The sequence below is a fragment of the Sceloporus undulatus genome, chromosome 1 (genome assembly GCF_019175285.1).
Source record: "Sceloporus undulatus isolate JIND9_A2432 ecotype Alabama chromosome 1, SceUnd_v1.1, whole genome shotgun sequence".
Lineage (NCBI taxonomy): Eukaryota > Metazoa > Chordata > Lepidosauria > Squamata > Phrynosomatidae > Sceloporus > Sceloporus undulatus.
Genome location: NC_056522.1, coordinates 293,789,186 through 293,802,672, shown reverse-complemented (window position 1 = coordinate 293,802,672; position 13,487 = coordinate 293,789,186). Strand labels below are relative to the sequence as shown.

General features: G+C 39.1%; 1 protein-coding gene across 5 annotated transcripts in view; it reads right to left on the bottom strand.

Annotated features, from left to right (window-relative positions):
• TPCN2 (two pore segment channel 2) overlaps positions 1-13,487 on the bottom strand; it is a 44,806-nt gene that overhangs the window by 13,607 nt on the left and 17,712 nt on the right. For all 5 annotated transcript variants that reach the window (XM_042476160.1, XM_042476180.1, XM_042476169.1 and 2 more), the window contains 12 exons: positions 12,907-13,006; positions 12,171-12,236; positions 11,069-11,133; positions 9,629-9,726; positions 9,419-9,500; positions 9,213-9,299; positions 5,193-5,312; positions 3,235-3,294; positions 3,017-3,145; positions 2,434-2,483; positions 1,742-1,841; positions 1,566-1,637 (listed from right to left, as the gene is read on the bottom strand). In XM_042476160.1, the coding sequence (XP_042332094.1) occupies positions 1,566-1,637; positions 1,742-1,841; positions 2,434-2,483; positions 3,017-3,145; positions 3,235-3,294; positions 5,193-5,312; positions 9,213-9,299; positions 9,419-9,500; positions 9,629-9,726; positions 11,069-11,133; positions 12,171-12,236; positions 12,907-13,006 (1,029 nt within the window). The remainder of the gene's footprint in view (positions 1-1,565; positions 1,638-1,741; positions 1,842-2,433; positions 2,484-3,016; positions 3,146-3,234; positions 3,295-5,192; positions 5,313-9,212; positions 9,300-9,418; positions 9,501-9,628; positions 9,727-11,068; positions 11,134-12,170; positions 12,237-12,906; positions 13,007-13,487) is intronic.

The window sequence follows — 13,487 nt, the reverse complement described above, 5'->3', positions numbered from 1 at the left end:
TCCCCCCTTTACTCTCTTCCTTACCACCAGCTTCTCTTCATTTTCCTCATATTGGGAGTATCTACACTGTAAAAATAACGCAGTTTGACACCACTTTAACTCCTAGGATTTGTAATTTTGTGAGGCCCCAGTAGTCTTTGGCAGAGAATCATAGAATCATAGAATGACAGAGTTGGAAGAGACCACAAGGGCCATCCAGTCCAACCCCGTGCCATGCAGGAAATCCCAATCAAAGCATATCCGACAGATGTAAAATGACAATGTTGAGAGAAAGTCTTGATGGGCCTTATGTTTCCCTTAACAGAAAAATCCTATGAATTATCTGCCAAACTATTTTGAAGATGACCATCACTTTCTAGGCAATCTTCATCTTGCAGTTCCTAAATCTACCATTAAGTGGAGCCTCACACTGCATGATGACTCAAAATTCTTTCTTTATTATCTGATTTTGTTTTAACAGTTTAATATAATGGAACCAATAAAATTCAAGAATCACAAGCACAATATGCCAAAGGAATTTTAGAACTGTACCTAAAACTGCCATTAACAAAGACTGTATAAACTTGGAAAGTGTTTATTTTCATAATAATGCTTAGAGGGAAAACAAAGATTGACCTGTGGCACTCCAGGCAAGAAAAAGATTGAGCATCCTTTGGAAGAGCTTTTCTACTGCACAGGTCTAACTCACATAGCGTCCTGTTGCTGTACAAAAGAACTGGTCATTATAACACTGGGCCCATACAGACAGGCCAAAATAAAGCTGCTTCGGGTCACACTGGAAGTATGCTATTTAAACGATGCATGTGTCCTAAGAGGCCAGAAGCCACGCCAAAGCCATGCTCTACTCCTAAGGACTGGAGCACAGCTTTGGCACAGCTTCTGGCCTCTAAAGATGCATTGTCATTTAAACAGCATACCTTCAAAGTGACCCAAAGCAGCTTTATTTTGGCCTGTCTGTATGGGCCCACTGTCAGGAATGCCTACTAACCATAAGATACTTTCAATGCCATAGGAAAAGGCATCTGATAAATTTTTTTAAATGACATTAAGCAAAAAGAAGCCAATAAGGTATCTTTGGGACTAAGAGAAAATACATAGCTTCTTTGAACCGGAGAGTTCCCACCCTCCAATACTCCAAAGAACAAATCCTACACCTCAAGCATTATATCATTAGAAGGGATTTTTTCGTTTATTTAATGCATATTCAGCCTAAATGCCTCACAGACTGGCTATCAAATGACCAACAAGGAAAACAGTATCTAATCACAAGCTTCCAATATGAAGAAAAATGGATGAGGTAGGTTAAAGAAAAGAAGTAAACGCTGGCATCAGTTCTGAAAGTTACACAACTATTTATTTATTTATTTATTTATTGGTTAAACATAATGATTAAAGGCAAAAGAAATGTTGAAAGAAAAGACAGACACTAAAAAGTTCAGATGCAAAATCATGAGACTAATCAAAATTCTAATTTTACCAAGATTCACACGGACTATTGCCATTGCCAAAATTACTTGATGAAAGTATTTTGTAGAAAATATGAATTATTCTTCATTCTCACTTACCACCAAGATCCCTGCAAAGCTTCTTATATTTTTCACTAAATCCAGCAGTGTGCTGGCAACTAAAGACATAAACTGTAAACAAGATAAAGAATATTTAGTGCTCTTCATAACAGGCATGGGAAAAAAATTAAGAAAACCAAATTAAAATAAAAGTCTACATGGCAAGCCAGTAGTACCTTTATATTGGGGATGATGCGCAAAAATCTGAAGACAATCAGCATGTTTGCTAGACGGACCATGTCCCACAGAGATAGCAAGCCTAACATTTCGGGTTTCCTACAAAAAGACGAATCTTGTAGCAAAAACTGAGTGAGAAAACCAGCAAGATGAACTGCATCCATTCTTCTAGCCAACTAAAGGCATAATCATTAATCATGTGAGAGGTGTATACCAATATTTCAAAAAAGAATAAAGATCTATGTCAGGAATGGGGAATGTATGCATTCCAAATGTTGTTGGACAGCAACTTCTTTCATCCTTTATCACAGGCTATGTTAGCTATGGCTGCTGAGAATAACAATCCAGCAACATCTGGAGGGCAACTTGTTCCTGACCACTGTTTTATGTAATTTTTTTGATATTCGACCCTAAGATGATTTAAATTAGTATTTGAAAACCTTAAATTGGTGGTTGACATTTCTTAGGATTCCCCAGTCAATATGGCCACTACTCATGCTGGCTAGCAGATTCTTGGAATTGTAGTTCAAGAAAGTAATATCTCCAAGCTCTGCTGTAAAGGCAAACAAGAGACTTCCCTTGCTGGTGAATTCTTAACCTAGCTCAGCACATCCCAATGTTTCAGCAAATGGCAAAACGATAAGTGGTATGAATTCCTGAGTAGCCACAATAGTTTACAAAACATTCATACCAGCCTGGATGAGGAAATCCATACACAGCAAATGTTGACACCTCCAAAACCTTTGAGAAGAAAGAAAGGCAAAAATATAGCAATTATAATAATTTTTATGGATTAAATTTTCCAAGTTGTAGGGTATGCCGGGCTATACTGACCTGAATGTGGAATGGCTACCAATGGCCCCATGCATTCACTCTCTCCCCTGAAAGCCTTCCAGAAGCTGAAAGACTCCCCAAATCAGATGGGAGGATGTAGAGAGTGAAGGGAAAAGGAAACAAAGAGGAGACCTAACCAAAGAATGCAAGTTGAAACTAATGTCCTATCCAAGTATTCATGTCATATTTGAGGAAAGGGTTAACTGTCCTTAACAAACTTACTTAACTTTCTTTTTTCTTTTTTATGTACACTTATCTATATCTAAGAGCAATGTAATATCCACCCATGACATTAATATAAAAACACACTAAGGTGTTAGATCTGTCCTCCTACTACAATAGTGGTCATTTTACGTGTCTTCTTATCCTGTATACTCAAACCAGCAGATTGTCTCCAGTTTATTTGTTAAACGGGGTAGAAACTGTACAACAATACTCACCATCAGAACGCCAGTCAGAAGACCATCAAAGATGTTGCTTGGATATGACAAGTATCTTCTTAATCCCAGTGCTATTATTTTCAGCAACATTTCCAAGAGGTAGTAGAAGATGAAGACACAGTTTATAACCTTGAAAATTCAAAAGGAAGATGCAGTTAAGACTTGTGATTTGCAAGACACCATACAAAAAATGTCATGTGAAGACAAGAGGACCTCACCCCTAAAAAGAAGTCATCCCTCTCAGCAGGTGGCTTATCTGCTTCTATTACCATGACCACCTGTGGGGAAAAACAGCAAATCAATAGGTGCTGAAATTTTAAAATACAACATAACAAATGTGTCAAAACCATTTTTTAATCTATCACACACAATAATTTTTCTACTCATCAAACTGTAAGTATGCATTTGAGGAAGTAGGCTCAACTCTACGAAAGCTCATGCTACCAGCTTCTTTCTTTCAGTCAGTCTCAAAGGTATTACAAGATCCCTCTGCATACTGATTTTCCAAACTAACACAGCCATGTCTTTGAATTAGACCATAAATAAGTTTAATCAGCCAACCAAGTACCACCTTTGGCAGGAGAGGAGAAATGCATATGCAGCTCCAGCTCCTACTCTGCAGTCACTCAAAGTCTACAGATCAGCCCCAGATTCCTTCCTCCATTTTCAAACATGGAAGAGGGAACTTAACTGACAAATCAGCTGCAAAATGCCAAAATACAGTCAAACTGTTACAAATTGATGGTGGTATTGCCTATTGACCCTCAGTGGGGGGAGGGACCATCTCAGGTTTGGGACAAAACTGGGTATGATATTATACTGCTTCCAATTTGGATGTGGCACATCTCTGCAGCCTGCATGATGGGTGGGCAGGAAAAAATTACTCTCTTATGTCTGGTGCAGTTGTTCATTTGACCTATGTGGTACTACTGCAGGAGTATAGAACACTTGCCCATCCCCAGTGTTACTGGACTGCTACTTCACCATGATCCTTCACCATTCACTATGGCTGATGGGTATAGCAGTCCAATATCTGCAGAGCCAAAAAATTCCTAATTTAGGGCTTTGCACTCTGGTCAACAGAACAGTCAAGTACTGTTAACTACCTACCTTTTATGTGACAGATAATGTTCCAATAACATCACTGGACAGATGTGTAAAGAAATCAAAATGCATCATTTATTAGAAAGACAGTGGTGCCAGCACTACAGAAAACAAGAAACTGATCCCTAGCTCCGTAGAGAGCAAGGCAGAAAACAAAGTTTTTCCCACTTGCTCACAGCTATATCTGCAGGGATCTCCAAAGTTGGAGAGAAGTAATTAGCCTGGCAAACTGCCTAGCCCTAGTCCCTGACTAAGAATGACAGGATCTAGATTCATACCATTACTAGATTATTAGGCCAATTATAGCCTAATATGAGATTCTTGGGGGAAGGGTACAACAAACATATTTCTTTATTTAATCTGCCTTTTCACTTCCTCCTCCTCACTTTTCTCCTCACAACAAACCTACATAGTAGGTCAGACTGAGAATGTCTACGTAAGGTTACTCTGAGTTTCATGGTTCAGTCAGAACCTAGACCAAGATCTCCTGAGTGTGCTACAACTATATCACACTGGCTATCAACATTTATTAGTTCATTAGATCTTTATAAAAGATTAGCTGGTGACATCATTGTACAACAGCTATTTAGGACATTATTACACCAGCCCTTCTCACTACAGTCACACTTGTATGAATAAACTGGGAACATACTGCTTTCTAGGCAGCCATCTCTCATTCCCATGACTGGGGCTGCTGCCCGCACCGTGCTCTCTTCCTGCCCTTTTGCTCAAGGTTGTCTCCTCCCTCCCTCCACTACCCAGCATGCCTTGGGTGTTTTTTTTGTTTTTTGTTTTGCTTTGTTTTTTTTTTCAACTTTTCAACTTTTTTCATGCAATTCCAGAGCTCTGCAGCCACAATTTAAGCTTTAAAGGGTTTTTTAAAACTTCAATTGTATGAAAAACTGGGAGGCAAAAAAGAATATCCTACAAATAGACTTTCCTGAAATCCATATGGGCTCTTATGTTCTTACACAAGAGAAGTTGAACCAATGTAGGCCAATTTACAGAAGAGATTATAATACTAGCTATTTGTTTCTGAAGTCAGAAATGTATTAAACCTTTGCATACTTACACACAGAGACAAAAGGTTTGCTACAGCTACAGCATTGCCTAAATACCCAAAGTAGTGATGACCAAAGATAAGCTGAATTCTCTGTAGAAATGGTGACCGATAATCTGGCATGGGAGGGCGCTGCAAGGGAAAACAAATATGCATGCCCATCAGTTTGATTAATTTTTCAAGATGCTTATTAATTTACTCTATTTTAAATTATCTACTAACCAAAGTTCTCTAGGTATTATGCAGTATTCAAGAATATGGTTTCAATCTAATTTTTAGTCCTAAATGAAGTAGACCCATTGAATCAATGGGGACTTTATTTGACACTTATGTATGTACTTATTTTATCAACATTTGTATAAGTTAGATAATTCAAAAGGTTTGCTCTAGCTGGAAAAAGGATTTAGAGCACTATGTCTCCAAAGTTTACACAAATGTGTTAACTTCACGTAAGCATCACTAAGGTCCTTTATGGCAATCTTACACTTCTGCATAAGCACATAGACACTCTTCAGAGACAATGAAGAGAAATGTAAAGAGACAGAAAAGTGGAGCTCAGAGGCACAATCGTTTACTGATTTTTTTAAAATGCGTCACAAAGACATTAAAAGTCTAAAGACTTTTTCATACTTTTTCAAACGAGTTTGTCATTTGAGAAGGCACTAGAAGAATTAACTGGCTAAGAATTCTTAATATTCATAGAATCATAAGGGTCATCCAGGTCAACCCCCTGCCATGCAGGAACTCACAATCAAAGCCTCCCCGACAGATGGCCATCAAGCCTCTGTTTAAAGACCTCCAGGGAAGGAGGCTCCACTACACTATGAGGGAGTCTTTTCCACTGTCAAACAGCCCTTACTGTCCTTTGTGTGCTCCTTTACATCTTTTGTTACATACTCCTAAATTTTACCCTCAAATTATCTATGGGTCATATCCATAATTTTGGCTCCAAAACCTGTCCTCAGTTTATACATGAGATCAAAGTATGCATGAGTATGTATGGTATCTTGCAGACCTTCCTGACTTGAACAAGAAATGTGAACAAGGACTGGATGCTAGGCTCAGTTACAGTAAACCAGTCAACTAAAAATCCAAATGTAGTTACTGCTTCTGTTCAAAATAGTCCTGTCAACCCAAGGAGGTCAGATGGGGTCAGCACATACATTCTCATAATGTCTGAATAAGATTGCTGTTTCTTACTGTTTTGGAAAATAAATGTATACACTCATCCCTCCATATGTGGATTTCATTATTCACAAATTTTATTAATATGTTCTCTCTAGGAATATCTAGGTCCTCCGGTGCAACTCTATGATCAACTTTAACTAAAAGTTGCACTCAAAGGCCTAGAGATTCCTAGAGAGAATAATCTACTAGGCTTTTGTAGCTCCTCCAGCTCAATTCTGTGGTCAATGTCTGGCAGATGTTGCCCACAGAGTTGCACTGGAGGACCTAGAGATTCCTAGAGAGGTGTTTTCTCAGGTAAAAACATGGTATTTTTGTTATTTGCCGTTTTTCCATATTTATGGAGATCTTTTGCCCCTAATCCTAGAAAATATGGAGGGACAAGTGTAGTATTATTATTCTAAGGTAATATTCCAGCCTTCCTCAACTTGGTGCCTTCAGGGTGTATTTGACTTCAATGCACATAATCCTAGAGAAGACAAGGGAGGAAGTTTAAGTATGTATGGGTAGAGTATTATGGGACAATTAGAAGTAATGAAGACGAGAGAGAATAGAAGGTCAAATAAGTGGAAGAAGGTTGGGGGAAGTGATAGAAAGTTTGAGTATGTGTAAAAGTAAGAGGAAGGGCGAGAAAGTGAGATGGAGAAAAGGATGAAAAGAAAAGGAAAAAGAGCTATGAGAATCGGTAGGAGAGATTAATAATAATAAAATAATAATAATATATAATAATAAATATTTATTTATATCCCGCCTCTTCCGATTGAGGATCGAGGCGAGTAACAACAGAGAAAATACAATATACAACAGTAAAAACAACAAGCCCCACAAAATCCCAACCCAACCCTCCCTCCCAACTATAAAATTAAACAGTAAAAAAAAACAGTTTAAAAAAATACATACAATACATCAAAGTTAAAAACAAACCACAAGTAAGAAAAATAATAAAAAGGGGATTCAATTGGTTCTGGACATTATCAATCGGAGAAGGCCTGCTGGAAGAGAAAAGTTTTTGTCGCCTTTTTAAAAGCCTCGAGTGAGGATAATTGGCAAATCTCTACTGGCAGGTCGTTCCAGGTTTTTGGAGCGGTGACAGAGAAGGACCTCCGGGAGGTCACTGCCAGTCTGGTCTTTCTAGGTTGTAAAAGGTTTTTTCCCAGAGGATCGGAGTGTGCGGGAAGAATTGTATGGGAGGAGGTGTTCCTTCAAGTAGACTGGACCCAGGCCATGTAGGGCTTTATAGGTGATAACCAACACCTTGTACTGTGCCCGGAAGCTAATAGGCAGCCAATGCAGTGATTTTAAAATAGGTGTAATGTGGTCAAACTTGGATTTTCCGGCGATCAGCCTGGCTGCCATGTTTTGAATCAATTGGAGCTTCCAGACATGGCAAAAGGTTGCCCCATGTAGAGCACATTGCAGAAATCAAGGCGAGAGGTTACCAGAGCATGTACGACCGTTTCTAGGTCCCGCTGCTCCAGGTAGGGGTGCAACTGGCGTATCAGCTGAAGCTGATAACAGGCACTCCTGGCTGTTGCATCAATCTGAGAAGACAGTTGAAGCGACGAATCCAGGAGCACCCCCAGCTGCAGACGCAATCTTTCAGGGGAAGTGTAACCCCATCTAGAACTCGCAAACTTATCTCCATACCCGGATTGGGGTTACCTATCACGAGTACCTCTGTTTTATTTGGATTCAGCTTAAGTCTATTTTCCCTCATCCAATCCATTACTGACTTCAGGCAGTCATTCAGGGGGGAGATGACCTCCTTAATCACTTAAGTAGCCCAAGACATAGAGAAATAAATTTGGGTGTCATCAGCGTACTGATAACACCCCACCCCATGTAATACTGGTCCAAAACACACTGCAGAAATAATCCAGTTTGAGACCACTTTAACTGCCTTGACTCAGTGCTAGGAAATCCTGGGAATTGTAGCTTATTGTGGCTCCAGAGCTCTTTGACAGAGAAGGCTAAATATCTGACAAAATTACAGGCCCCACAATTTTCTAGTATTAAGCCAGGGCAGTTAAAGCAGTCTAGAGCTGGATTATTTCTGCAGTGTGCCATTCTCATAGGCCATCAACATTATCAAGAACCACCGTTTCATAGCTGATTCTTTTCAAAGTATGAAAAATAGGACCTGATAAATAATGCTATGGATCATTTATAGTCTTAAAACAGCTAAAAGTAGTAGGGGAAAATATTCTGTAAAGTTTCCATATCATCTAGATCAGTAGTAAGCATCATGGGTGTCTTTGATTACAGCTCTCATGGCCCTTGATAACATGCTATTCTAGAAGAGGCTTATGGGAGTTGCAGCCCCAAACATTTGGAGAGCACCAGATTGCCTAGACTTGACCTAGGGCCCGTTTGACACATATCTTTTTTTTTCTACACATTTTTGGTGCACACAAATCCTCTTTAGATATTCTCTTTCACTGCCCAATTATATTACACTCATCCAGGCCCTGGTGCAACAGAATGTCTTGTCCTGGCATACAAAGTTTAACTTAAACCCATCTCCTTATCTGTAAGTTTTCTCAGGAAAACTCACCACATGATCATTCGGGGGACAGGAAAGAAGGAAGGAGGGAAGATGGGAGTCTACACTAATGAACGCAGTCCAGTTTGGATTGTATATTCTATGTATGCAGACAAGAAGGTGGTGTGCAAGCTTTAGACTTGTTCCTGTGTATAGCACACTCACGGTACACTCTGTATCATAGTGCTGAAACAACTCTGGCAGCCATTTCTCCAAACAGAGCAGGAAGTAAAGTCTATCCCTCCAGCAGGATTACTAGTCTACTAATTGCACATTATCAAGACTACAAGAATGATGCTTCATACCTCTTTAACTTTGTGGGTGTCAAGTTCATCAAAAAGTGTCTGGAACTGAGAAGCTGACAGTCCTCCTGGAGGATATGACTCCAGTTTCTGCATGTGCAACAGAAACATATACTTAACATACAGATTTCATGTGCCAGTCCATATATTTTCATTGTGAGCTAAAGGCAGTATCTAGGGTTGTTGTTGTTGTTTTTAAAGATTCTTACCACAATTATGGCTTCCTTACAGTAAGAATCCATTTTTACTTTCAGGAGTACTTGAATTATGGCCTCAGACTGGACACGATAGCTATGTAAGAAAAAGCAAAAAATATGAGTAGGAAATAACTAGGTTTCTGCTCCTCTTACATCCACCACAAGAGCATGACCCAAAAAACTGTGAAACAACATTAGCTATTTAAAGTGCTTTGAATTTACATATTCTTATTCATCGATGTCTCTTTCAGAGAGCTCATAACTTCAAATGCAGCCCGGATTCCTAAGCGTCTCCGGAAAAGTGAGGATTGAACTGATTTCTAAAGGAAGGAAGAAGGAAAGAAAGAAAAGGCATGCAGTCAGTAAATCAATCACCAAAAACATTCCAGAACAGTTTGCCAGATCACAATATAAAATCCAAGGACTACTTATAAGGAATGATAATTTATAAGGGGAATGGCCTCTGCTTGCACTGAGATCCCTCCAGAACATCTTAACTGACAATAGAAGTAACTTCTGAGATAAAATGTAGATCTGTGATGCTAACGTTGGCCTGGAACAAACAGGCAAAAAGAAGTGGCTTCTGGCCACTTTAGAGGCATGGCTTTCAAATGACGCATGCCTCCAACAAAGCCCAAAGCCTCACTGAAGCCGTGCTCTGGTCCTTTGGATGTGAGCAAAAAGGAGCTGGGATAATCAGGCTCCTGGCGGTGCAGGTTGGTTCCTGCAGCTGCAGCCCACTTTCAGAGCAGTCTGTGTGGTTGGTGCAGTCCCGACCCACTTGCGGTAGGAGCAGACTTGAGCCACTCTTTCACACCCTTCTGCTCCTAGCCCATTGTCACTTTTCTTCTCTTGTATGATTTTTAAAATGTTTGTCTAATTAAGAAGCCAGTGGGGCTTTGAAAGCTTGCATGATATATTTTGTGCAGGGTTCAGAGAGCTGTGCTTCAAACAAGTAACTTTTTATAGTTCTGGCCTTGAAGCCCTTTTCAAATGCCAAGGGAGTAGGAAGCCAGTTACAGGTCCAGCATTTGGGAGTAATGGAAGACAAAGCCCATTGCCTGACATGTGGGCCTCTGCAAGTAGGGTATCTTCAGAATGGCCTATTCCACTGGTCTTAATACCTGGGATTACTGAAACCACAGCAAGCAATCAGACAACAAAGCCCTAGGTTGTTTAGAGCTTGAAAGGCTAGAACCAACATCTTGAAGTGAACCCAGAAAACAGCTAGCAAAAAGTACAGCCATTTCAGTACTGGAGTGAGGTGATCACGATCCCTTGTGGCACCTTAGCAGCCAGGTTTTGCTCTCACTGAAACCTCTGAAGGCTTTTCAAGGAAAGCTTCACAGACAGCTGATTGCATCAGTTTAAATGTGATATAACCAATGCTGGTTCAGGAACAGTCACAGTTTGATAAACATTGCTGACCAAATATACTCCTTAACATCACCATCAGCTTATGATCTAGAAACAGCACAACATCAAGGGGAACTGTATCTTTCAAGGAGTAGGGATGCAATTCCTTCTAGGACAGATTTATTCCTATCGTAAATCAGGCTTTCTACTGATCAACAGGACCTCTATCTTGTCTGGATTTAACCTCCATTTCTTCACCCTCATCTAACCCATTATAAAATTTAGGCAACATTTAATGTCACTCACCAGAAGGTATCCACGAAACTGATTGTATATTATTGCTGTAAGCAAGTTCATCAGAAATAAGTTTCCTGTAAGAAAAATAACATTTCTTTACCTTTTTCACAATAGCAATCATATGTTTGTTTCCCTACAGATAGAACAGAGATCAATCTGTAAAAAGAGAGAGTGAAAACAAAAACAGTTTGCAAGGCAAGCGGTTAAAGCTTCAGTTTCCTACAACATATTTTACCACAAATGTGAATATCATGTTTTAAACCCTGCCTGTTCTAACATAGTTGGAGAAAAAATAATGAAAAAATGCTGTTAGTTGAACTTGACTATCAGCTAAAATTAACAGGCCTTAAATTTTGACTAACTTGATTTATAATGCTACTAAGGGCACTTAAGTTCAATTTAGCCTGTATCCTGATATTCATTTTTTAAAGACTGGTTTAAATAATATCATGATGTGTAAATGCACTGTAAATTTTAACCTGACTTATTTTAAGTGGATGTATAAACCAGAAGATGTTTTTTTTTATTACTAAAGATTATTTTCTTCTCTCTTTATAGTGGCAGCAAAAATTAAGGGCAGAATGCAGGACAGAACAGATGACTGGAAGTATTAAGGAAATTGTCTGCCTGGTGTGTATTCAGCCAATAGTTTTATTTTTGAATTTGAAAAAAACTAGCACTAAAACAGTGCTGACTTTCCACCTTTATCTGGAGCATGGTTCCTTATATTGTTGCCAGCTCATAAGGAAAAATCAGCAACCTGCTTGCACCTCAGTGACCCAAGAAAATCAAGCAACACTTCTTTTACTGCTCAGGATGGCACTCTCTCTCTTTGTCATGTCAGTCTTACTAGAATCTATCTTGATTGCTACAGCCATCAGAGAAGCATCGCTTTCACCAACCCTGCACTAGAGTTTGTCAGGACTCTTCAGTCTCAGCTTCAAAAACTACCCCATTTTTATGTATATTTTATTAAAAACACAATGCTTGCTTTAAGTCTTCAAAATGTGACTTGCAAATATACAGAGAAATATACAAATGGAAACTTTACATTTAATATCTTGTAGTACTTGTTTCCTCAGGGAGGAGGAGGGAATGAAATCCAACTTACCTATTAGTGTGAAGAATATAAAGAAAATGGAATATGCTCGATTTTTTGAATAGGCGGGAATCATCACTGAAAAAGGTAGAAGAGGAAGTTTAAGTATATTGTGTCTGAAAAATGCACCTGCAAAATCCTGAAATCCTTTGAATGTGCAAAATCAGGTGTAGATAGTTGTGATGGTCAGACCCAGATGGAAGTGTCCTGCACAACAGTTCAGATATAACATGTATCAGTTTTGGTCATGACAGGTAGCCCTTGCAGAGTGGGAGTGGTACAGGGTGAAAAATGGCATCCTCCCCCTCCACAGTTTCCTCTCTGCATGTTACACACTTGAAAGGGTTCTGAGGGACCAAGATTGTCTGGAGAATGATAAGAGGCAATGAGAATTGTACTGGGCCTTTACAACAGTGAAGCACATAAAGAGTCCTTCACAGGTAGCATTGCCTCTATAGTTCATAAGTGTATTGGCCTATTTTTACCCACTTGAAATTAAATAATCAAAAGAAGCCACATGTGACAAGGAAAGTGACAAGGAGCATTCTTTTGTAATGGTATAGTAAGACATGACTGGTGGTGAATCAATTTATCTCTATTCTTCCAGGAAAGAAAGGGGTGAAACCACCAACCCATGTAACCACACGTAACTTAAGAATTGAGCCAATTCATATTAGTACCGTATTCTTTTAACTGTGAAGAGGAATGTGAAAAGAAGAAATAAATATCCTTGGATGGCGATACGTACCATCTGGATTATTTGCAGTTGTCAGCAGTACAAGCAAAGAAGTCAGTGAATCAGGCAAGCTATGGAAATACCCTTGCCACTCCTTGTCCTGTTGTGTATCCTAGTTGCAAAGACCCAAGTCATTAGTAGTGCTATAGCAGTATTACAGAGTCTACAAAACCACTCAAGAACCATACACAACCCCCAGGATCACACTATTGTCTAATCAGAGTGTATGATGACCCAGAGAGACACAAAATGTCATCTATCAGGTAGAATAAAATTATGTGGAGGAAAAAATCTATACCAGAAGACACAATGGTAAGATCAACTGAATTTCTTCTAGTATAGTTACTTAAAGAAATTAGCTTACAGTTGTAAACCGCTTAGACACTGCTTAGGCGGTATGAAGCAGTATATAAATGAAGCTTGTTTTAAAGAAAGACAGGTGACTAATGAAGAAATCATTAAGAGAGGCAAACAACAAACAAACAAGGAAATGCAATCAAAGATATTTTTACAGGGCACACATGTAGTTTCAGGAGACTGTTTTGCAAGCAGTCTGTCCTCCTCTTTGTTAATTTTACTACTTTGGAGTTGTT